Source organism: Acinonyx jubatus, chromosome B2 (genome assembly GCF_027475565.1).
Source record: "Acinonyx jubatus isolate Ajub_Pintada_27869175 chromosome B2, VMU_Ajub_asm_v1.0, whole genome shotgun sequence".
Taxonomy (NCBI): domain Eukaryota; kingdom Metazoa; phylum Chordata; class Mammalia; order Carnivora; family Felidae; genus Acinonyx; species Acinonyx jubatus.
In genome coordinates this window covers 121,625,708-121,651,896 of record NC_069385.1, presented here as the reverse complement: position 1 = coordinate 121,651,896, position 26,189 = coordinate 121,625,708, and the positions used below count along the sequence as shown (strand labels likewise).

General features: G+C 37.3%; 1 protein-coding gene across 3 annotated transcripts in view; it reads left to right on the top strand.

Moving 5' to 3' along the window:
• The window catches only part of EXOC2 (exocyst complex component 2), a 267,798-nt gene that overhangs the window by 184,145 nt on the left and 57,464 nt on the right, over window positions 1-26,189 (top strand). For all 3 annotated transcript variants that reach the window (XM_027040160.2, XM_027040158.2, XM_027040159.2), the window contains one exon: window positions 12,101-12,242. In XM_027040160.2, coding sequence (XP_026895961.2) covers window positions 12,101-12,242 — 142 coding nt within the window. The remainder of the gene's footprint in view (window positions 1-12,100; window positions 12,243-26,189) is intronic.

Sequence of the window (26,189 nt, the reverse complement as noted above, 5' to 3'; positions counted from 1 at the left end):
CCCACCATCTTTGTGATGGGGAGAGAAATGGCAACACCGCAGTCTGTCCTCCACAGACCAGGTATCTCGAAGCATGCTGTTCAAGCAGCCCTCAGAGAGTAGTAGACAGTAAGCCCATGCCTCCTAAGCATTTGGCTGGGATGCAAAACCTGATGTCTTAAGGAGCCCTGCAGGTGGATTCTGTTCTGGTGTAGCGCCACTTAACTCAGCCGATAAAGGGCCTTTGACTGGGGCCTGCAGGGTCTTTCATCCTTGGGGAGGCTGTAAAGCCTCTTCCCACAGTACTGGAGGAAAGGGACTGGTGTCTCCCAGTGCTCACCTGAGATTGCTACTGCACCCCGGGGTGGCTCTCCTCTCCCCAGATATGCACACACAGCCGATGAAAGTGGGCACTTTTGAAAACTCCAGTGTTCAGCTCCTGAATCTATTTGCAAAATAGAAACTGGCACTCTCTGTATTTCTCCGTCTCCAGTCCATGATCCAGAGAGGTTTTTCTCTTGTATGAGCAATATACTGTAATTCCACAACCTTTCTCTCCTTTTTGTCTTTCCACAGAAAGGTTTCCCTCCCCTGTATGCCTACACTGCCATTTTATCTCCCTCAATTCACATACATGCACCTCTGTCCTGCCACGCTGTTTTCCTTCACCTGTGGAGATTTTTCTGTCACTCTGCAGATTGATTTTCTGGGTGTTCCAAGTGACCTGACCTCAATACAGCTGCGTTTGAGGGGCAAGGGAAATCCCAGTCCCCCTACTTCTCCACCATCTTAATCAGCAAAAAGTTTTTAAAATAGTAAATTAGAAAATTTAAATTAGAAACATTAAAATTAATGATTTTTTAAAACTATTTTGAGTAAGTTGAAGACAACTATATAGAAATTGAGGAAATGAGAGACATGCTTCGGTGTTTGTTTTCCAGCACCTGTCTGATGTGCACACAGCACAGGTCAGGCTGTATGCTCTAAGAATATCTTTTGATGTGCATATTGCTGCTTAAGAGTATGTAATGGTAGATTGTCCCAAGTATTATTTGCCCCTGCATCAGAAATGCTACCCTTCTGGTGTATTCTATATTTCTATAAGTTATTACCAACTCTTTGAAGTACTTTAAAAGGTGCTCCCCAGTTCTAATTTGTTAAGAATTTAGTGAGTACATCTATTGCTGGTTGCATAATTACTGAATTGGTACCCTTTTTTTTTCTTAAGAAAGCTTTTCTCAGTGCCCTTAGAAGTGCCTCATAAGTACTCCCTCTGCCTTAATAGCCATATTCTTTTAATGTTTTATCAACGTTTTCTTGCCTTTCTTCCCTATTAGACTGTGATTTCTGTAATAGAATTTTTTTTCATTTAACTTTCATTCATCACTATTAGATAGTGCCTAAATTATGGGAAGACCTTATCCTTGCAAAGTAGGGTCAAGAAAACTTAGTTAACATCTTTGTTCATCAGCTGGTGTGAACAGGGCTTAAGTGAAAATTGAGCATGTTGAAATTAATTAACTAATAATAATAATAGCTGAGAACATTTATGATGTACTTTAAATGTGCTACATAAGTTTCATACATTATCTTTTTCAATTCTCACAAAATTTATTTGGTACTCTTGACCTCAGTTCTGCTTTGTTAGACGTATTAATATTGGCACTCCACTTTCTCTTTGTTTCATTATCTATCTGCCCTTTCATTTATTTTGAACCATTAAAAAAATTGAAGTATAGATTATATGTAGTAAAACACACAAAATTAAGTGTGCATTGATAGGTAACTTGTTTATCTATATCTTGTGTGTGTATACACACACACATATAGATAGATAGATAGATAGATAGATAGATAGATAGATTTTCCTCATGCCCCATTCTAGTCAGTAGGCACCTTCTCACCACTGTTTTGATTTCTGTTAGCATATATTAGTTTTGCCTGTTCTTTAACTTCATGTAAAATGGAACCAGTTACTAATCTTTTATGTCTAGCTGCTTTGCTCCAGCTTAATAATTTTTTAGATCCATCCAAATTGTTGCATGTATAAGTAATTTCTTTTCTTTTCTTGCTAAGTTTGGATAACTCAGTTTTGTTTAATCATTCTCATTGTAACAGACAGGTTATTTCCAGTTTGAGGATTTTATGAATAAACTTGCTATGAACATTGCTGTGAACGTCTTTTGTGGACATTTGTACTCTTTCATCTTAGATATAAACCTAGAAGTGGAATTGCTGGTCATGGGTTGAAATTCTGAAGTTTTCCAGACTGGGTGTGTCATTTCATTGCTCATTTTATAGCTGTGTATGAGTATTCCTTTTGCTCTATGTTGTTCTTACAAACACTTAATATTTTATCATTCTTTTTTTAATTTTAGCTAATTCTGTTGCTTTCTCTGATAAATAATATTATTAAGCACTTATTCTTATACATTTAGGTATTCTTATTCAGATACCTTCTTTTTGGAAGTGCTTCTTCAAATCATTTGCCTATAGTTTAATTGGATTGTTCACCTTTCTATGAGTGATTTTTAGAAATCTGCATGTAAATTCTTTGTCAGATATATATATTTTTTCTATGGCTTGCTGTTTTGTTTTCACAATGCTATCTTCTGAGTAGAAATTTTTAGTTTTGATGAGGTCCAATTTATCATTTAGAACCCTGTCAAAAATCTTTACCTACTCAAGTGTACTGAATATTTTTTCCCAGAAGCTTTGTAGATTTAACTGTTATATTCAGGTGTGTGATCTATTCTGTTTCTTAATTTAATTTAATTTTAGAGAGCAAGAGAGGAGACCTGCGAGCAGAGGAGACAGGCAAAGAGAGAGAGAATCTTAAGCAAGCTCCATGCTTAGTGTGGAGCCTGATGCAGGCCTCTATCCCACAACCCTGGGATCGTGACCTGAGCTGAAATCAAGAGTCAGAAGCTCAACCGACTGAGCCACCCAGACGCCCCGATCTATTTTTTATTAAGTGTTACATGGTGTTAATATTATGTTATTATTTTATAGATATATATTAGAGTATTTCTTGAAAAAAAACAGTTTTCTTTCCTGATATTTTTACTATAGTGCATGGACTAGGATCTCTAGTACAATTTTGAATTAAATGGTGAGAAGGGACACTTATCAAGTCCATTTTTGTCATCTATTGAGAGAATTCCACTTCTTTATAACTTATTTGTAGATTGTAGTTGTAGTTGTAGTTGTCATACTTACTAACATAACACTATAATAACCCTTTAAAGAACCCACTTTTCGCATTGTTTTTTTCCTCTAATCTTAAAAAAAATTTAATAGATATCTCTTCTTAATTTTTCCTTGTACTTTCTATGAATTTAATTTTCTTTTTCTTGCTGTCTGAGGGAGAAGATTAAAGCATTTATTTTAACCTTCTCTTCCTATGAAACTTTTTTTTTCTAATTAATGCATTTTTAGTTATAAAACCCACTGCTGTATCTCTGTCACATAGATTTTGATATGTTGTATTTTCGTTGTCATTCTAGATTGTTATTAGTATTTCCTTTTTGGATGCCTCCTCTCTTTCAGGTATTAGCATTTGCATTTCACATGTCTGGAATATCTCTAATCATCTTGTAGGTTTATGTTTCTAACTATTAGAAAAAGAGAGATGAGGGAGGCTAGAAGGGAACTCAAAGTTCATTGCCTGCCACTGTTATCCTCAATTGTTCATCCTTCTTAGTCTGATATATTTACTATTGTTAGATGTCAACCCTTTCTCAAGTGTATGGTGATATATATTCTTTGAATCTTTGCATGGCCAGAAACCTGTTTCTTAGACTCTGTTAAATGAATGACATCTTGGCTTAATATAGTATTCCATTCCTGTGGATATTATTCCAATGACTTTAAGTTCTAGTGTTGCATCTGAGAAATCTGATGTCAAACTGATTATTCTTTTTAAGTAATTTATTTTTTTGAGCTGGAAGCTTAAAAATTTTCTCTCTCTTTTTTAAATATTTAGAAATTAGGCACTTAAACATTTTTTGCAGTATCTCATGTCTAGCCTGGAACCCAGCAAGCCTATTCAAATTGCAAAGTCAGTCTGTAGATCTAGATATTTTATTCTATTTGGTTTTTTTTTAATTTAAATTTTAGTTATTTAAGATACAGTGCAATATTGGTTTCAGGAGTAGGATTCAGTGATTCATCACTTACATACAACACCCAGTGTTCATCACAACAAGTGCCTTCCTTAATACCCATCTAGCCCATCTCCCACAGTTATCCCTCCATCAACCCAGTTTGTTGTCTATCATTAACAGTCTCTTGTGCTTTGTTTCATTTCTTCTCTTTTTTCCCCCTCTTCCCATAGATTCACCTGTTTTATTTCCTAAATTCCACATGAGTGAAATCATATAGTATTTGTCTTTTTTCTGATTGACCTATTTTGCTTAGCCTAATACATTCTAGCTCCATCCACATCATTGCAAATGGCAAGATGTCATTCTTTTTGATGTCCGAGTAATACTTCATTTTTTGTATATACCACAGATGTGGTATATTTATCCATTCATCAGTTGATGGACATATGGGCTCTCTCTGTAGGTTAGCTATTGTTGATAATGCTGCTGTAAACATTGGCATGAATATACCCCTTTGAATCTATATTTTTGAATCATTTGGATAAATACTAATAGTGCAATTGCTTGATTGTAGGGTAGTTCTATTTTTTAGTTTTTTTTAATGACCTCCATACTGTTCTCCAGAGTGGCTGCACCATTTTGCATTCCTACCAACAATGTAAGAGGGTTCCCCTTTCTCCACGTCCTCACCAACACCCGTTGTTTCTTGTGTTGTTAATTTTAAGCCATTCCGACAGGTGTAAGGTGGTATGTCATTGTGGTTTTGAGATTTCCCTGATGATGAGTGATGTTGAGCATTTTTATGTGTCTGTTAGCCATCTGGATGTCTTCTTTGAAAAGTGTCTATTCATGTCCTCTGCCCATTTCTTAACTGGGTTATTTGTTTTTTGGGTGTTGAGTTTGATAAGTTCTTTATAGATTTTGGATACTAACCCTTTATCTGATATGTCATTTGCAAATACCTTCTCCCATTCCGTCGGTTGCCTTTTAGTTTTCTTGTTTATTTCCTTCACTGTGCAGAAGCTTTTTATTTTGATGACGTCCCAGTAGTTAATTTTTGCTTTGGTTTTCCTTCTCTCAGGAAACATATCTAGTAAGAAGTTGCTACAGCCAATGTCAAAGATGTTACTGTCTGTAACCTCTAGGATTTTGATGGTTTCTTGTCTCACATTTAGGACTTTCATCCATTTTGAATTTATTTTTGAGCATGGTGTAAGAAAGTGGTCCAGTTTCATTCTTCTGCGTCATCCTGTTTTTCCAGCACCATTTGTTGAAGAGACTTTTTTCCTTTGGTTATTCTTTCCTGCTTTGTCGAAGATGAGTTGACCATAAAGTTGCGAGTCCATTCTGGGTTTTCTATTTTGTTCCATTGATCTGTGTGTCTATTTTTATGCCAGTACCATACTGTCTTGATGATTACAGCATTGTAATATAGCTTGAAATCTGGAATTGGATGCCTCCAGTTTTGTTTTTCTTTTTCAGGATTGCTTTGGCTATTCAGGGTCTTTTGTGGTTCCATACAAATTTTAGGATTGTTTGATCTGGCTCTACAAAGAATGCTAGTGGTATTTTGATAGGGATTATATCAAATGTGTAGATTGCTTTGGCTAGTATATTCATTTCAACAGTGTTTGTTCTTCTAATTCATGAGTATGGAATGCTTTTCCATTTTTTTGTGTCCTCTTCAATTTCTTTCATAAGTCTTCTATAGTTTTCAGAGTACAGATCTTTTACCTCTTTAGGTTTATTCCTAGATATCTTATTGGTTTTGGTGCAACTGTAAATGGGATCGATTCCTTGATTTTTTTTTCTGCTGCTTTGTTATTGGTGTATAGAAATGCAACAGATTTCTGTACGTTGATTTCATGTCCTATGACTTTGCTGAATTCATGTGTTAGTTCTAACAATTGTTTGGTGGAGTCTTTCAGGTTTTCTACATATACTGTTACGTCATCTGTAAATAGTGAAAGTTTGACTTCTTCCTTGCAGATTTGAATGCCTTTTATTTCTTTTTGTTGTCTGATTGCTGAGGCTAAGACTTCTATTATTATGTGTTATATACTAATGGTGACAGTGTATATCCTTGTCTTTTTCCTCACCTAAGAGTGAAGGCTCTCAGTTTTTCCCCATTGAGGATGATATTAACTGTGGGTCTTTCATACATGGCCTTTATAATGTTAATGTATGTTCCTTCTATCCCCACTTTCTTGAGGGTTTTTACTGAGAAAGGATGCTGTATTTTGTCAAATGCTTTTTCTGCATCTATTGACAGGATCATATGGTTCTTATCCTTTCTTTTATTAATGTGATGTATCATGTTGATTGATTTGTGAATGTTGAACCAGCCCTGCAGTCCAGGAATGAATTCCACTTGATCATGGTGAATAATTCTTTTAATGTACTGTTGAATTCGATTTGCTAGTATCTTGTTGAGACTTTCTGCATCCATCATCAGGGATATTGACCTAAATTCTCCTTTTAAGTGGGGTCTTTGATTTTGGAATCAAGGTTATTCTGGCTTTGTAAGAATGAGTTTGGAAGTTTTCCTTCTATTTTGGGGGGATAGTTTGAGAAGAATTGATGTTAACTCTTCTTTAAATGTCTGATAGAATTCCCCTGGGAAGTCATCTGGCTCAGGATTCTTGTTTGTTGGGAGATTTTTGATAACCGATTCAATTTCTTTGCTGGTTACGGGTCTGTCCAAATTTTCTATTTATTCCTGTTTCAGTTGTAATTTGTATGTTTCTAGGAATTTGTCCATTTCTTCCAGATTGCCCAATTTGTTGGCATATAATGTTTCATGGTGTTCTCTTACAACTGTTTTTATTTCTGTGATGTTCATTGTGATCTCTCCTCTTTCATCCATGCTTTTATCTTTTGGGTCCTTTCTCTTTTCTTTTTGATATGTCTGACTAGGGGGTTTAACAATTTTGTTAATTCTTTAAAGAACCATCTCTTAGTTTTGTTGATCTGTTATACTGTTTTTTGTTTGTTTCTGTATCATTTATTTCTGCTCTAATCTTTGTTCCCCGTCTTCTGCTGACTTTAGGTTTTATTTGCTGTTTCTTTTCTAGCTTCTTTAGGTGTAAGTTTAGATCATGTATTTGTGACGTTTTTTGCTTCTAGAGATAGGCCTGAATTGCAATATACTTTCCTCTTAGCCTTTGCTGCATCCCAAAGGTTTTGGACTGTCATGTTTTCATTTGCATTTGCTTCCATGTATTTTTTTAAATTTCTTCTTTAATTTTCTGGTTAATCCATTCATTGTTTAGTAGGTTGTTCTTTAACCTCCATGTATGTGAGGGCTTTCCAAATTTTTTCTTGTGGTTTACACCAAATTTCATAGCATTGTGATCTGAAAATATGCATACTATGATCTCCGTCTTTTTGCACTTGTTGAGGACTGATTTATGACCTTGTGTGTGACCTATTCCAGAGAATTTCCCATGCGCACTCAAAAAGAATGTGTATTCTGCTTTAGGATGAAAGTTCCATATATATCTGTTAAGTCTGTTGGGTCCAGTGTGTTGCTCAAATCCATTGGTTCCTTGTTGATTTTCTGCTCAGATAATCTGCCCATTGCTATAATTTGGGTGTTAAAGTCCCCTATTATTGTTGTTTTATTATCAGTGAGTTTCTTTATGTTTGTTATTAGTTGATTTATGTATTTTAGTTCTTCCATGTTAGGGACATAAATTCTTGCACTTGTTAGGTTTTCCTGATGCATAGACCCCTTAATTATGATATAATGTTCTTCTTCGTCTCTTGTTACAGTGTTTGTTTTAAAATCTGGTTTGTCTGATATAAGTATGGGTACTACTGCTTTCTTTTGATGTCCATTAGCATGATAGATGTTTTTCCATCCCTTCTCTTTCAATCTGCAGGTGTCTTTAGGTCTAAAATGAGTCTCTCATAGGCAATACATAGATGGCTCCTGTTTTTTGTATCCATTCTGTTACCCTATGTAAATGTAGTCCTTTTACATTCACAGTGATTATTGAAAGATTGAATTTAGTGCCATTGTATTGCCTGTATAGTTGATGTTTCTGGTGATCCTCTCTGGTCCTTTCTAAGGACCTTTTCTCAAAGAGTCCCCCTTAAAACTTCTTGCAGGACTAGTTTAGTGGTCACAAATTCCTTTAGTGTTTGTCTGGGAAATTCTTTATCTCTCTTTCTATTCTGAATGACAGCCTTGCTAGATTAGGAATTCTTCACTGCATATTTTTCCAATTCAGCACACTGAATGTATCCTGCCACTTCTCTCTGGCCTGCCAAGTTTCTGTGGACAGTTCTGCTACAACCTGATCTTTCTTCCTTTGTAGGTTAAGGACTTTTCTTCCCTTGTTGCTTTCATGATGCTTTCTTTCTCTCTGTGTTTTGTGAATTTGACTATGATATGCCTTGATAATGACTGGCTTTTGTTGAATTTTTTTTTAATGTTTGTTTATTTACTTTTGAGAGAGAGATAGCACAAGTGGAGGAAGGGCAGAGAGAGAGAGAGGGAGACAGAGAATCCAAAGCAGGCTCTAAGCTCTCAGTGCAGAGCCTGATGTGGGGCTTGAGACCATGAATTGTGAGATCATGACCTGAGCCAAAGTCAGATGCTTAATCAACTGAACCACCCAGGTGCCCCAACTTTTGTTGAACTTAATGGGAGGTCTCTGTGTTTCTTGGATTTTGATGTCTTGGTCCTTCCCCAAATTAGGGAAGTTTTCAGCTATAATATGCTCACATAAACCTTGTGCTTCTTTTTCTCTCTCTTCATCTTCTGAGACTCCTATGATACGAATGTTATTAGGTTTTAATAAATCACTGAGTTCCTAAGTCTGTCTTTGTGATCCCTGACTTTTGTTTCCCTCCTCTTTTCAGCTTCATTATTTTCCATAATTTTGTGTTCTGTATCACTAATTTGCTCCTCTGCCTTGTCTATTCTCGTTTTTATGGCCTCCTTTTGGGTTTACATCTATCTCGGTGATAGCATTTTTAATTTTGGCCTGACTAGATTTTAGTTCTTATATCTCTGCATAAAGGGATTCTCTGGGGTCTTATATGCTTTTTTCAAGCCCAGCTAGTATCCTTACAATCGTGTTTTTATTTTTTATTTGTTTTGACAGAGAGAGAGTGAGTAAGTGCTAGCGGGGGGCAGGGGCAAAAGGAGAGAATCCCAAGGAGGCTCCGCTCCACCAGCACACAGCCTGACCCAAGGCTTAAACTCACAAACCATGAGATCATGACCTGAGCTGAAACCAAGAATCAGACACTTAACTCATTGAGCCACCCAGGTGCCCCATAAATCATGATTTTAAATTTTAGTTTAGGCATCTTACTTATATCTGCATTGATAAGATTCCTGGCTGTCATTTGTCCTGTTCTTTCATTTGAGATGAACTCCTTTGTCTTGTCATTTTGGAGGAAGAAAAAACAATGATGATGATGATGATGATGATGATGATGATAGTAACAATAATAATAATAAATAGAATGAAATAAAAATCTAAACATCTTTTAAAAAATCAAATAAAGGAAGCTAGATCCTAGGTGTGTTTTGGTCTGCTTGTTAAGAGAAGCTTGATAGAATATAGGTATAAGAAAAAAGCAGAAAATGGGGCACCTGGAAGGCTCAGTCTGTTAAGCATCCTCCTTTAGCTCAGATCATGATCTCACAGCTCGTGAGTTCAAGCCCTGTATCGGGCTCCCTGCCAACAGCTCAGAGCCTGGAGCCTGCTTCCAATGGATTTTGATGTCTCCCTCTCTCTCTGCTCCTCTCCTGCTTGCACTCTGTCTTTCTTTTTCAAAAATAAATAAACATTAAAAAAAATGTTTAAAATAACAAAGAAGAAAAGACATTAAAATTTTAAAAAAACTAAAAGTTGAAATAAATATATAAAATAAAATTTAAAAAATTTGCTCTTTCTGTATCAAAGAAACAAAAGAAAACACCACCACCAACAACAAAAAAAAACAGAAGCAAAATTCAAACAAACAAAAAGGAACCCAAGTGAATCTAGATCCAGTTTCTCCTAGTGCTGAAATTTTGCAATACTCTATGTACAGTAGACTGAGCACATGGAAGGGATTTGTGCTGGTCCTGTTGGGGAGGATACTGCCACTTAGTTTCTCAGGTCAGCTTGCTACAGTGGAGCTGTACCTGGAGTGGGCAGTGTGGCTTTGGTGTAATGGCTCCATTCTCTGTTTGGTGGTGCTGTTTAGCTCACTGGAGTCTGTCCCTGTTGGGCTAATGGTGAAACTGGCTCTGCCAACTCTCAAATCTCCAGAGGATGAAGTTGTTAGTATTCTCACTGACAGAGGATTACCTCTCCTGTGTTCCCTGCTTCTGTCAGCTCCCCACCTACCCCAGAGTTGTTCACCTACCAGTTGGTGCCTCCTTCCACAGTTTTACCTCAGGCTTGGCTGCTTCAAAACACTGCACTTAAAAAAACCCTGAGGTTTGGACTCAAAATGATCCTCTGGGGGAGGGTCTCCCCGCACTGAGACCAGGAAATGATCATGCATCTGTGCAGCAGCAGCAGCTCAGACTTTAGGGTAAATTGCAATACACAGCTGGTGCGAGGGTTTGCTGCCCTCAGCCAGCATCTTTGTTCTTATATGGGTGAACATAGAAGCTTGATGGGATGGTGCCTGCCTGGTCTTTTGCCTTGCAGAGGCCTTATCGCCACTACCAAATGCACTCTAAGCAGGGGAAGTGCTTCTCCCTATGCCACCCAGGGGATTTCAGACTGTACTGTCTGCTCCTAGGCCTCTGCCCTGCTTTCTTAGTGGAGCACTGCCAGGCACTGACCTCTGAAACTTCAGACTCTGTGCTCCACTGTGTATAAAAAACTTGTAGTATTGAAACCCTCTCCTTTTTTCTCTGCCATTGATATTGGGGAACAATTTTCTTGTGCAGTCCCCTGTGCATGTATTCACTCTTTCTCTCTAGCTGCATTCATGGGGAGTACTTTCTTGAGCAAAGATGACACACTGCACTCTCCCCATCTCTCTTTGTTCCTCTCCCTCCCCTCTGGATCACTGCAGCTCTACTCTCCCCCAGTTCACCTCTCCACACCAGGTACCAGCCCTGTTTTGTCCCTCAAATTAGGCAGATTGTTCTATTAATCCTCAGATCGATTTCCTAGGTGTTCAAAATGGTTCGTTGTTCTAGCTGTGTTTGAGGGCCAAGACAAGCCCAGGACCCTCTTACTATTCTGCCTCCGCCCCACTATTGCTTGTTTATTATCTCTTCTGTGACCGCTCATATTATCCTATTTGAATTTCTGTTTCTTTGCATATAAGAGTTCCTGGATCTAAGTCTCTTCCTTCCTAATTTCCACCCCTTTACATTTTACTCAGTGCTTTGAAGTACTTATTACACTCAATTTCAGTCTCAGTAGTGACCATTGGTTGCTCCAATTAATGTACTCAGTTGTTAGCTTTTTTGAAATCATGTGTATTATCTCCGTAAAGTCTTGTGTTGTATTGTACATTAATCTCCTTAAATGGTTTCATTATTTTTCTAAGTTCAAGTTGTTGCTTGTCTTTTCTACATCTGAATTTTACTTCTTCACAGATATTCCTGTTTATAGCTGCTAGACTATGTGGTGTAGAAGCAGACAGATCACCAATAGTCCACTGCAGAGGCCCTGGGGCCCACAGATTCTTTACTCTCAAATTTAGGACTCTACCTACCTACTCTGCAACGTCTTGGCCTCTTGAGTACCAGTGAGACCAGGCACAGACTTGTAGGACTGAGGCTACCTTCCTTACCCTGTTCTATTCCCACTACCAGCAGGAACTTGCAGTTCATGTAGGCTGAACTTTCTGTGTATAGTCCATATGTGGTAATTAGTTCTTGTTAAATACCTGTGGTCTTTGTTACTGAAAATAAATAAAAATCATGATTTTTGTAGGAAAAATTATAAGTATTTTTAAAATATACTGAAGTATTTATATTATTTTACTTTTTCCTTCATGCTCAAATAGACAACTCACCGTTTTTCTTTATTATGTGTTTACAGGTTAGCATGGCCTCATTGAAAGAATTAGACCAAAGACTCTTTGAAAATTACATTGAGTTGAAAGCAGATCCTATCGTTGGCTCCTTAGAACCTGGAATTTATGCAGGCTATTTTGATTGGAAAGACTGCCTGCCACCAACAGGTAAATGGTTTCAATTTACTGAAGTTCTCTAAAGTAGTCCAGTACATCTAGAGTAATAAATGTGGATACGATATTATAAATCAGTATATTCTTTTTTTTTTTTTAGTTTATTTATTTTGAGAGAGAGCACGATTGCCAAGGAGGGGCAGAGATAGAGGGAGAAGGAGAGAATCCCAAGCAGGCTCCATAATGACAGTGCAGAGCCTGATGCGGGGCCCAGACCCACAAACTGTGAGATCATGACCTGAGCCAAAATCAAGAGTCAGTCACTTAGCCAACTTAGTCACCCAGGTGCCCCTCAATTAGCATATTCTTAAAATGCTTTTCTTTTATTCACATTTTTTCTCATATTTACTCAGGGATTAGTTTGATTTTAACGTTTTACTAGCTTAAACCCATTTTTGATAGTTTGGATATTAGTGTACTTTATATTATTAATATTTAAGACTTAAAATTATTCTTAAATTCCAGAAGATAGTTACACCTTATAGTATTCAATCATTTTAGTAACATGTACCTTTTTCCCGCGATGTGGCTTCATTGCATAGATATACTATGAGTGACAGTTTTATATGATAACTTTGTGACTATCATCCAAAAATTTAAGAAATCTAGTCACTTCTATATATGACCTAATTATTAATGCTGAAAAGGTGAAAGATAGAGGAAAAATGTGTAAGAGTATGATCATTATAGTAATTTAGCAAAGAAAATTGGACCACAGAAGGATGATTGACACAGTTCCAGTATTATTTCTGTGACATCAAATGAAGTCATTTAAATCACTTCATGATACATATTTTAAAAATAACTATTGCTTGCTGAATCAAACTTCTTGATGCGTCAAATGTTTATGATTATGTGTGGATTATGTGTAGTATGAAATAGTTTGAAATACGTAAAACCAGGCTCCCTATTAACCTTTTTTATAAGAGCCTTACATAGAAATGGTCATGTTGATATTAGGCATAGATTCTGTTTAGATGTATATATGTAGATATAGCAGTGAATTGTTAATAGGCTTGAGTTAATTTTCATTCTTTAATTGTTTAAACCCTTTTTTTTTATTGTGTAGTGCATTTCTTAGATGGTGATTAAATTGTTTAATCTTTAAATACCTTTGGATTTTTATTGTGTGGTGTTAATATTAGGTGATAACATAATTTTGATGCTAGAAGTCAAAACTAAAAACCATAATCATTAAATTAAAGATATTTGGGGCACCTGGGTGGCTCGGTCAGTTGGGCATCCGACTTAGGCTCAGGTCATGATCTCATGGCTCAGTTTGAGCCCCATGTTGGGCTCTGTGCTGATGGCTTGGAGCCTGGAGCCTGCTTCGGATTCTGTGTCTCCTTCTCTCTCTCTCTGCCCCTCCCATGCTTGCACTCTGTATCTGTCTCTCTCTCAAAAATAAATAAACATTTAAAAAAAAAGATATTTTATGTGACTAAGTATTTGATTTTCTGACAATCATTATAGTCATATGAGTCCTTCTGCCTACAGCTGGCCATAATTAATCTTTTTTCCTTAAACTCTGTTACTTTTCTATACACATACTTTGTCCAAACTGGATTATAGTTCATGTCCAAATGTATCCTTTTGTAATTCTTTTTTTTTTTAAGTGTATTTATTTATCTTTAGAGAGAGAGAGAACACACACACTTGAGCATGAGTGAGGAAGTTTTAGAAAAAAGGAGAGAGAATCCCAAGCAGGCTCTGTACTGTTACTGTGGAGCCTGACATGGGGCTCAAACCCATGAACCATGAGATCATGACCTGAGCCAAAATCAAGATTCAGATGCCTAACCGACTGATCCACCCAGGTGCCTCCAAATATATCCTTTTAAAGTTTAACTCAAATTCTGTTCATATTTTACAATCCTTGCAGTATCTTCCCATTATATTTACAGTAAAATGTGCAAAACAGGACAGGGCAGGCCCTTGACTGGTGCCCTGGTTGCTTGGCCCATCATCCATGAGTGTACTCCATGGTCTCTCTCCAGCTGCACTTTAGCACAGTGAGCCTTTTGTTGCCCATATCTTTTTGTTTCCAAATCCTTCCACCTTACCCCTTCAAGACTGGTTTTTCCCTTTGCTTAGGCAGTAATTCTCCCTTCATAGAACTGATTCCCTTTTATCATTCAGGTCTTAAACTTAAATATCACCATACTAGCCATCCAACCTGAAGAAATGACATGGCCAATGGGCAATAAGTGTGGTGTTTTAAATTTAACCTTTGAAAACTACCATATTTTACTTGTAAAATAATTACTTACAAGGGAGAATGCTGTAGATGTGGTTTCAGCACTGGCCTTTATACTGGTTGAACTTATTGCAGCTAAATCTATGAGGTCATAGTTAGTGGGTTAATTATCACTTTAAGTGAACACACATGACTTTTAACAACAAATTATCATTCTCAAGATCATCAGTCAGTAGCCTCTGGAATTTTTCATCTATAATACCTTTTCAGAACTCTTGGGCCCAGATTTTGGAATTTCAATATTTTTGGATTTTAGAAAGACATAGTGCATGTGCCATATATTATGTTACATTCCCAGCAAGGATTTCTGCAGGGAAACATATGAATACTTAGATGAGGAGTGATAATGTAGTATCCTTATTCAAATCAGGTGAGAAATGCCACCAGAAGAATTCATCACAAATTTGCAAATTCACAAACAAAATTTTGCCTCTTGAATTCTGTACCTCCAGTATCTAAACTACTGCTTGGTACATAAGTCTGGTCAGTAAATATTTGTTCAGCGACTACTTGGATGACCTCTTTGTAGCTACCATGGGTGCCTCTGCTAGTGTCTTCACTTCCTGGTCATCTCTTCCTTACCTGGCCTGTGCATGCTTCAGGGTCCATCTATGAAAGGAGTGGTTTTTCTGGAAAGTCTTCCTCCATCAACCCCAACAGGACTCTTTTTTCCTGAATCCCTACTACACCCTTTAACCTCTTTTATAATTCTTTAGTATATGTACATAATATATATATTTTTGTATCTGTTTTTATTCCCCAATTTTGGAGGAATTTTTAATGATGTGAGGAGATTCTTTTCACATTTACAGATTTCCAATTATTTAAGTATTTTTGTAGAGCAATGACTTAAAGTTTCAGAATTCCAAGGGATGGATATTAGAAGCGTTTTCAGTAAAATCTATTTTCTACTTGGTAACAGTGCACAATACTGAGATATCGCCCTTACTGTTCCTGGACCACTGCTAGTGAGCTAAATGTCACTGCCCTGCCCTTTCCCCCAGTCTTAGAAGAATTAGACAAAAATTGCCAAGTGCTGTGGACCAGCCTGATAACTGCTTCTCCTTCGTCTGGGCTGCTTTCACCTTCTAAGACTGCTGAGAGGGATGGCATCTGGTGACCACTTTTCCTTTTTCATTTGAAACACCTCACCTTGTGTATACATAAATAAATTATCTCACAGGGAAAGAAAAGCCTGAGCCTTGCTATGCCAAACTTTTGTGGAAATAGTTTAGCAATCCCAGATATTCAAAAATAAAGCAGTTGTTATAGACAGGCCATGTACGTGCAAACACACACACATGCACACAGGCATGTACATCCTAAGTTTTAAGTCTCTTGCAGGCAGATGGCTTTAGTTAATTTGTGTCCTTATAACATCTGACTAAGTGACTTGCATATAATTACCACTTACTACCTGTGGTTCTAATTTTCTAAATTTTAGCAATCTTAAAATAACCAGATTATTTATAATCTCTTGTGAATCCAGGGGGTAGGACATTAAGCACTAAACTAGCAGCTGTAGTCGCCCTAACTGTAAATCACAATCCCCATCACTCTTCTCTTTACAACCCAGCTTTTAAAAAGTTATGTCTTCCCTCAAAGAGTCCATGCTAGGGCTATCTGTGTTCTTGTGTCACTTGATCTCGCTCATCCCCTGAAGCCTGCCACATCCCCGCCCCCCCCAGTTGAGACTGTTCTCACTGAAGCTACCTCTGATGCTATACAGCTGACCCTTGAACACACAGGTTTGAACTATACAGTTCCACTCATACGTGAGTTTTTTTTAACACAGCACAGCACTGAAAATGTATTTCCTCTTCCTTATTTCTTTAATAACATTTTCTTTTTTTGTAGCTTACATTATTGTAAGAATACAGTAGAAATGTATTATATATAATATATAAATATACAATATATATTGTATGTATTATATATACTAAATAATACACAGAATATACAAAATATGTGTTAATTGACTGTTTATGTTATTGGTAGGACTTCTGGTCAACAGTAGGCTATTAGTAATTAACTTTTTGCACAAAGTTACAGTGGATTTTCCATTGTTTAGGAGTCAGCACCCCAAACTCTGCATTGTTCAAGGGTCAGCTGTAGTTTGGAATCTGTGATGCAAACACTTCATATTCCATGTTTCTGTAGTACTCCCATTGTTGAACTCCCTTCCTGAGACTTTCTGTGGCATCTCTGATCCCACTACTAGTTGACAGCCCTCAGCTTCCTTGGTGGATTGGCTTCTCTTCCTCTGCATAGCCTTACACTGCTGGTATCCCCGGGACTCTATCTTTATCTCTTCTTGCCAGACTGTCCTCAAACTATCTCTGAGTGATTTCATCCACCATAATTTAGATAAAATCAGACTGACTGGTGCCTCCAGCATCTACATCTATAGCCTAATCTCTCTACTCTGAGATCAAGGTCTTTCTATCAGCCTTCCTAGTAGATGTCTCCACTGGAACATTCCAGAGACCTCTTCAGCTTAGCAAGTCCAAAAGCAAACTCATCACCTTTGCTTTCTCATCATCACCACATCAGCTCTTTCTGCTGCTGAACCTCCTCTCAACTGGGAATGGGTGAAGACCTCAGCTAAGACTCCCCTCTCCATCTTGTTCAAGAAAACACTTGGTTATGAGTCCCCTCGTTTCCATTTCTGAGTTCTGCCCCTCATCATTTTTCACTGTTTCTTGTCAAGATACTTGAGGGTTCTCTTCTTCGTACCAGCACCCAATCTTGCCTGTTTCAGGTTCACTTCTGCCTTTTTGAAAAACTCCTCTTTCTAAAATATAAATGAGATCTGTCACTCCTCTGCTTCAAACGCTTCAGGATGACCTATTATCCCTCAGGCTTAAACCTAAACTTGCTAGACATTGCTTACACTTAATTATGGCTATCCTTTACCTCCCTCATGCTTCTTCCCTATACCTCTTACACATCCCTTCTCTAGGCAACTGGCAGTCAGAGCCATTTCAGTCCTGAAAGCCTTCTCCACTCCTGCTCTTTTCTGATAAGTAGGCACTGCCTCCTCTGGGAAGCTTTCCTTCCCACCTCCTTGCACACCTCCAGGTTGGGTTGGTCTCCCTCATCCCTCCTGCTCCTGAAGCAGTTTTCTGTCCCTCTTGTACATAGGAATTGTCATCATCTGCTTGCTGCTGTTCTGCTGTGCTGGGACTCCTTAGCACAGTGGCTGACTTTTTCATATCCACACTCCCAGGGTTTAGCAGAGTCTACATAACAGAAGATGCTCTGTAAATGCTTGTTAAGTGAACAAAGATGGGTAGTTTATTAGTATACAGTCTTAACTAAATCTGTAGGTCAGTCTTCAGTTTGTTATCTTTCAAGTATTTGCTACATGGTTTTGCAGTGATTATTCTAATTTTTTTCAATAAAAGAGTTAGTCATGTAATCTTCTAGTTTCCATTATTCTTGTTGACTTTTTTTTAGGTGGTACGCAGTAGATATTATTTGTTGAATTGAATTAAAATAAGCCTTTTATTTTTTTTAAATTTTTTTAACATTTATTCATTTTTGAAAGGCAGGGAGACACAGAGTGCGAACGGGGGAGGGGCAGAGAGAGAGGGAGACACAGAAACAGAAGCAGGCTCCAGTCTCTGAGCTGTCAGCACAGAGCCCGATGTGGGGCTCGAACTCACGGACTGCGAGATCACGACCTGAGCCGAAGTCGGCCGCTTAACTGACTGAGCCACCCAGGCGCCCCAAAATAAGCCTTTTAGCACTCACGTTCCTATCTTCTGTGAATTCTCATATGGTAGTTTTATGCACTCCCTAAAGTTTGAACAATTGCATCTGAGTTAAAATGTGAATATAAAGTATATCTCACACATCAGTAGTTCTGTGTGGCATTGCCTAGTTTAAGTAAATTTAGTTAAATTTAATATTTTTTCCGATGATTAGCATGTGTTAAACATAATTGTTAGCACTGACATTGTTCTTAAATTATTTGGTATTTGTTTAAGGTTATGAAATTATTTGTGATGTTTCTGTGAGAATGGGAAAAATCATGACATAGCCACTCCAAGTTTCCTGCATGTTCAATGATTGCTACAACAAGGCTTGGTCACTAAGCTTCAGTCTCCACTAACACTTGTCCATATCTATCTCCATTGAAACTCTGGTTGTTACTGAGAAACATAATTTATTTGTAAATGATGCAGAGGAGGGCTGTCTTTCCACCTCCTTCCCCACCCCAGACTTGGAGCTTCCCCTAATAAGCAGTTAGGTGCCTTTAGTGCATGCTGAAGACAAGCAACAGCAATCACAGAATTCCTGATCGGGTAGGACTGAGGTCTTTCTTATTAGCTCATCCCTTTAAGGGGTGTCTTTGGAAAAGAGCAGTTCAGGAGGTCTTCTTTTCCCTAAAGGGGCATGGTCCTTTTACTACTTCAGAGGCTGTGATTGCTGGCCACTGTTATGCCATGGTGGATGCCAGGAAATGACCTCAGTGAGGAGTCACAAGAAAGCAAGGAGTGTGGGAAAGGCAATGCCAGGCTGTTAGGGATTTTTGGTTTCTATTTCATCCAATTAGATGATTTCAGTGATTCAGAGTTTCCCAGTCCTCCCTTTATAATATTTATTTAAGGTACTCAAAGTTTCTTCTCTACTACCTTCATATTTTCTCAGCCATAAAATTGAGCTAGTTTAAGCCACTGATGTGAGTAATAATGGTTTGTGGCCTCTGGATAAATTTTTTGTAGAAAATTAAGATTCTCCTGCCTGTGTGACATTAAGTGGTATGGCTTTCGCCTCCTTTTTTTTTTTTTTTTAAATAAACATCCTTTCAAGAATAGAAGGCACATGGCACTGCAGTGTCAGCAATTTATTTACTCTTTCCCAAATTCCAAAAACACTTAGAAATTGTCAGTGTTTGTTTCCCTTTTATAAACTGTTTTTAATACTGTTCTTTGTGTAGTTTTGACTTCATGATCACTAACTGAACCTGTCTTGCATAGTCATATAGTGATTCTTAGTTTGTTTAAAGTTGACTTAAGTTGAGACCTCATGTAAAGTGAACAGCCAAAATAGTTTGACTATTAATCTTGCAAAATAATTTCAATTAACATTAGTATTATCTTTAGAGTTTTCATCTTGAAAAACTGAATTTTGCAAATCAGATAGGTAACTGATTACTTATTACTGTAGTTGGCAATAAATTTAGTTTCTGATACTGTATGTAGTAATTAAAAAAAAATCCAGTTGATTAATTTCATGATTCAAGAGGAGATATCCGTTAGAGCCATTGCTATGCTTTTTTAACCCGACAGTTGGATATTTAAATTGCTGTCACCCCTTTATTTGTGTACATGTCAGGAAAGATTATTCTGGTTAGTTATGAGTCACCTAACTGATTGTTTAATTGTTCTATTATCCATAGTTATTAAGAGCTCTGAGTATTTGCATTTGATAAATTTTAACTAAATTAAGAATATTGTTTTCCATTTACAAATGCATATGGAAATTCACATCTTTATAATAGATTAAATAAAAATAATTTTTCTTTAAATTTTTACTTAAATTTGGTTTTAATGATTTTTTCTATCTAAAAGGCATATAAACTTATATATGTATTCCTTATATATATTTAATTAATGAATTTAAACTTAACCATTTTTACATAGGTAGTTAACTTTTAATTATCAATTTTTATTGAAGTATAGTTGGCATACAATATTATATTAGTTTCAGATATACAGCATAGTTACTCAGCAAATCTATACATTGTGAAATGCTCACATAGTAAATATAGTTACTGTATTTCACCATTCAAAGTTATTAAAATATTAATGACTATATTCCCTATCCTGTACTTTTCATCCCTATGACATATTTATTTTATATAACTGGAAGTATGTACCTCTTAATCCCCTTCATCTATTTCAGCCATTCCTCCACCCACCTCCCCTTTGATAACTACCAGTTCATTCTCTGTATTTATGAGTCTTTTTCTGTTTTTGTTTGTTTTGTTTCTTAGATTTCACATATAAGTGAAATCATATGATATTTATTTTTTTCTGTCTGACCTATTTCACTTAGCATTATACCCTCTAGGTTCATCCATGTTGCAAATGACAAGATTTCATTCTTTTTTAATGTCTGAGTAATATTCCATTGTATGGAACCATAAAGGTACCATATCTTTATCCATTTGTCCTTTATCCAAGGATGCTTGGGTTGCTTCCATATCTTGTTTTTGTAAATAATGCTGCAATAAACATAGGGGTGCATATGTCTTTTCATGTTTTTGTTGCATGTTCAAGTGCTTTTGTTTTCTTCAGGTGAATATCCAGAAGTGGAATTTCTGGGTCATATGGTATTTCTGTGTTTAATTTTTTGAGGAAACTTCATATGGTTTTTTTATTGTGGCTGCACCAATTTATATTCCCACTAATAGTACACAAATGTTCCCTTGCTCCATGTCCTCACCAGCACTAGTTTTCTCTTATCTCTTTGAACTAGCCATTCTGACAGGTGTGAGGTGGTATCTCATTGGAGTTGTGATTTGCATTTTCCTGATGATGTTGAGCATCTTTTCATGTGTCTTTTGGCCATCTCTGTATCTTCTTTGGAGAAATGTCTATTGAGGTCCTCTGCCCTTTTAATTGTATTATTTGTGGGGGGTGTTTGTTGTTGTAGGAGTTCTTTATATAGTTGAGATATAAACCTTTAATAGATGTTATCATTTCCAAATATCTTCTCACATTCAGTAAGTTAGTTGCCTTTTCATTTTGTTAATGGTTTCCTTTGATGTGCAAAAGCTTTTCCATTTGACGTAGTACCAATTGTTTATTTTTGCTTTTGTTACCTTTCCTTGAGAAGACAGATACAGAAAAATTCTTCTAAGGCTGATGTCCAAGAGATTACTGCCTATGTTTTCTTTTAAGAGAGGTTTTATGGTTTCAGGTCTCACATTTAGGTCTTTACTCCATTTTGAGTTTATGTATGGTATAAGAAAGTGATCTAGTTTTAGTCTTTTGCATGCAGTTGTTACAACATTATTAATTGAAGATACTTTTTTTTTTTTTTGCATTGTGTATTTTGCCTCATTTGCTATAGATTAAGATACCATATAAGCATGGGTTTATTTCTGAGCTCTCTATTCTGTTCCATTGATCTATGTAGCTCTTCCTGTGCCAGGACCATACTGCTTTGATTATTATAGCCTTATAGTATATCTTGAAACCTGGAGTTGTGATACCTAGAGCTTGTTGTTCTTTCTCAAGATTGCTTTGGCTATTTGGGGTCTTTCATGGTTCCATACAAATTTTAGGATTATGTTCTAGTTCTGTGAAAAATACTATTGATATTTTGGTAGGGATTATGTTGAATCTGTACCTTGAGTATAGACATTGTAACTCTTCCAATGTAGGAGCATGGAATATCTTTCCATTGTTTTGTTTCATGTTCAGTTTGTTTTATCAGAGTTTTATAGTTTTCAGAGTACAGGTCTCTCTCTTCCTTGGTTAAGTTTATCCTTATGTATTTTATTATTTTTGGTGTAATTGTAAATGGGATTAATTTCTTAATTTCTGCCACGTTATAATTTGTATATAGAAGTGCAACAAACTTCTGTATATTAATTTTGTATTCTGCAACTTCACTGAATTCATTTATTCCAATTTTTTTTGGTGGAGTCTTTAAAGTTTTCTGTTTAGTATCATGTCATCTACAAATAGTGACAGTTTTACTTTTTCCTTCACCAGTTAGATGACTTTTTTTTTCCTTTGCGATTGCCATGGCTTGTTTTTGTTGTTGTTGTTTTCTAGTTTCTAGAGTCTTGACATACAGAAGCAGACACAAGCAAGGCAGGCAGCACTAGGTATACAGAAAGGGGTGGCCTGGGCCAAGGCCCAAGCATCCCTCCCCTCCATGCAAGGTCCCTAGGAGATGCAGCTGGCCCAGCCTCTGTGGAGCAGAGGGTGAAGGGGGACACAGATCTCTGGGGATGTGGGCAGGTTTAGGCAGCTTCCAGAAAAATGGAGCAGAGAGTGATTCCTAGAGGTAAGGCCTTACAGTACCCTGAGAAGCAAAGAAACCAGGACCTTCCCAGGGTGTTCCAATTTTTTCCTCATTAAAAACTTTTTTTTTTTTTTTTAATTAGCACAAACAAAACCAAATTGAACAGCTTTAAAGTTCCAAGCAATCTGAATCTAGGGGGTATGCATGTGGCCAGATGTGCTTTCGTGAACAGCAGCTACTGAACTGTCCCAGGCCTTTGACCCCTGGGGAAACCCCTACAGCCAGTGCACAAGCCCCCATGTGAGGGAATGGTAGGGTCCCAGGCAAGTTGCTACACTGGTCCCCTTCCTTGTTAAGCACCGCTGGCCCCAGCCCAGGGAAGATCCATAGAGAAGGGTCACTTGAGCTCCCCAGCTCTTGATCCGCGTTGCACTTGGGTCACAAGTTGGGGTTTGAGGCGGCAGGGCTTGGCAGTGACAGGGCTCTCTGGCAAGGATCAGGGAGAAATAGAGTAGAGGAAGAGACCATGTGTGCACACACATGCTCACCACCCACCAGTTAACAGAGCTGGGTCTGCAAGTGTCACAAAGGCTGAAAAGAGAGTCCTGCCATGATGGAAAAGCAGCAAATCCCGGGGCCCTTCTGCTCTTTTTAGTGCCAGGAAAACACTGACGATAAGTGGGTATACTCTCTGGAATAAAGATGGTAAGAGTAGACATCCTTGTCTATTTCCTTATCTGTGATAAGGGGGTAGATAAAGGATTACCAATTTTCTTATTCATTTCAAAGAACCAGCCTCAGGTTTCATTGATCTGTTCTGTTTTGTTTTTACTATCTATTTCATATATATCTGCTCCAATCTTCATTATTTCCTTCTTTCTGCTGGTTTGGGGTTTAGTTTGTTATTCTTTTTTACCTTCTTTAGGTGTAAGTTTAGATTGATTATTTGAGATTTTTCTTCTTGACATAGGCCTTTATTGCTATAAACTTCACTCTTTATTACAGCTTTTACAGCATCTCAAAGGTTTTAGACTGCTTTCATTTATCTCCATATATTTTTTGACTTCCTCTCTGATTTCTTGGTTGACCCACTCATTGTTTAGTAGAATGTTATTTAACCTCCATGGATTTGTATTCTTTCCAGATTTTTTCTTGTGGTTGATTTCTGTCTAGTTTCATAGCATTGGTAGAAAAGATGCACGGTATGACGTTAGGCTTTTCATATTTGTTGTGACTTGTTTTGTGGCTTAACATATGATCTCTTCTGGAGAATGTTCCATGAGCACTTGAAAAGGATGTATATTCTGCTGTTTTAGGATGGAATGTTCTGAATATATCTGTTAGATCCATCTAGTCCAATGTGTCATTTAAAGCCACTGTTTCCTTGTTGATTTTCTGTCTGGCTGGTCCTTGTGGGAAGGGATCTATAGGCACTTGGGAAAACTGCTGAGGCCTGCTGGTTTGTCCACAGAAGAATGCCTCATGTGCTGTTACCAAGCTAGGTGGAGAGGGTTGGCACTGTGCTGCTTCTGTAGGTGTCCATGTATCTAGGTTGGGATATGGGGAGGAAGATGGTGCCTGCCAGCTCTTTTGTGATTGAGAAGGTTCCAAAGATCTCTGCTCCTCCAGCACAGGCTTTGAGATCATTAAATAAATCTCCTTCCCATATATCCCAGGCATTTTCAAATTGCTTCTTCTATGCTATATCTCACCAGTGCTGTTTGTTGTGCTGTCTCTTTAAGGGTGGGGATTCAGTTTCCTCTCACCCTCCCTGCTCTTCCAGTGCCAAGCCAGCCAGGTTTTAAAAGTCCAGGTGTTAAGCTCCATTGATTGTTAAGAACTCTGTAAGTCAGGCAACTCTGGCCTTGAAAGCCAAATTTTATGGAGATTTGTCTTCCTAGTACATGCCCTCTGTGCCTGGGAATCCCAGCCCAGTCTACTCTTCTCACCTCTCCATGCCCACAATATCCCTCCTTCCTGTGGACAGTCCCATAGGTTCATTTGCCTGACCCCATTTCATTTCCACCCTTGCTACCTATCCTATTAAATGTGGCCCTTTCTCTACATTTATCTGTGGAGAGTCTGTTATGCCAGTCTTTTGCTCATATTTTCTGTTTATCTACACTGATGTGTGTTTATCTAATTGTATCTCTGGTTCAAGGTAAGCCCAGGATCCTCCTATTCCACCATCTTCCGTGGAAGTTTTCTAGACCATTTACACTTAAAATAATGATAGTAATGTACTTATTGTCATTTTGTTCACTGTTTTCTGGTTGTTTTTGTAGTTCTTCTCTGTTCCTCCTTGCTTTCTGTAGTGTTATACTTCAATTTCTTTTTTTTTTTTTTTGTATCATGTTTTTGGTTTGTGGTTACCATAAAGTTAAAAAATGGCATTTTTTTCAGATATAACATTTTAAGTATATAGCAATATATTTTACATTGATGGTCACTTAAGTATGAATACATTCTAAAAGCACTGTACTTTTACTCTCCACTTATACATTTTATGTATATGTTATATTTTACATCTTTTTATTTTGTGAATTCCTTGACTGATTTTTTAGGTATAATTAATTTTGCTACTTTTGTCTTTTAATCTCCATATAACTTTGTAAGTAATTGAGTACTATCTTTACTATATGTTTGCTTTTACCAGTAAAATCATTTTCTTCCATAATTTAGTTCAAATTATTTCCTTTTCTGCTTGAGTCCCTTTATCATTTCTTGTAAGTCCAGTTTAATGGTGATGCACCCCATAACTTTTGTTTGTCTTGGAACTTCTTTCTCTCTCCTTTATTTCTGGATGATAATTTTGCTAGGTAGAGTATTCTTGATTGTAGGGTTTTTTTCTTTCAGCACTTTGAATGTATCATGCCACTCCCTTCTGGCCTGCAGAGGGTCTGCTGAAAAATCAGTTGATAGCCTTATGTGGTATCCCTTGTACACAACTCTTTGCTTTTCTTATGCTGCTTTTAAGATTCTCTATCTTTAATTTTCAACATTTTATTTATTTTATTTTGAGAGAGAGGGAGGGGCAAGTGAATGAGGGAGAGAGAGAGAAAGAAGCAGGGCTCATGCTCCCCCAATGCAGGGCTGGTGCTCACCTGAAGCGGGGCACAAGCTTACCCAAAGGGAGGCTTGAGTTCACCCGATGCAGGACTCAAACTCATAAGCCATGAGATCATGACCTAAACCGAAGTCAGATGCTTAACAACTGAGCCACCCAGGCACCCTAATTTTCAGCATTTTAACTATTATGTGTCTTGGTGTGGACCTCTTTGGGTTCATCTTGTTTGGGACTTTTTATACTTTCTGGGCCAGGATGTCTGTTTCCTTCCCCAGGTTAGCAAAGTTCTCAGGTATTATTTCTTCAAAGAGGTTTTCTACCTCTTCTCTCTTCTCCTTCTGAGACTCCTATAACGTAAATGTTATTACACCTGATGATGTTTCAGAGGTTCCACACCTAGTCTTATTTTTTATTATCCTGCTTCTTTTAGCTGGTCAACCTCAGTACTTTCTGTTACCCTGTCTTACAGATTGCTCATCCCTCCTTTTGCATGCTCTAATCTACTGTTGATTTGCTCCAGTGTATTTTTAATCTCACTTACTGTATTCCTTTGGTCTAATTGGTTAATTTTTATATTTTCCATCTCTGTTGAAGTTCTCACTGAGTTCATCCACTCTTCTCTCAAGTT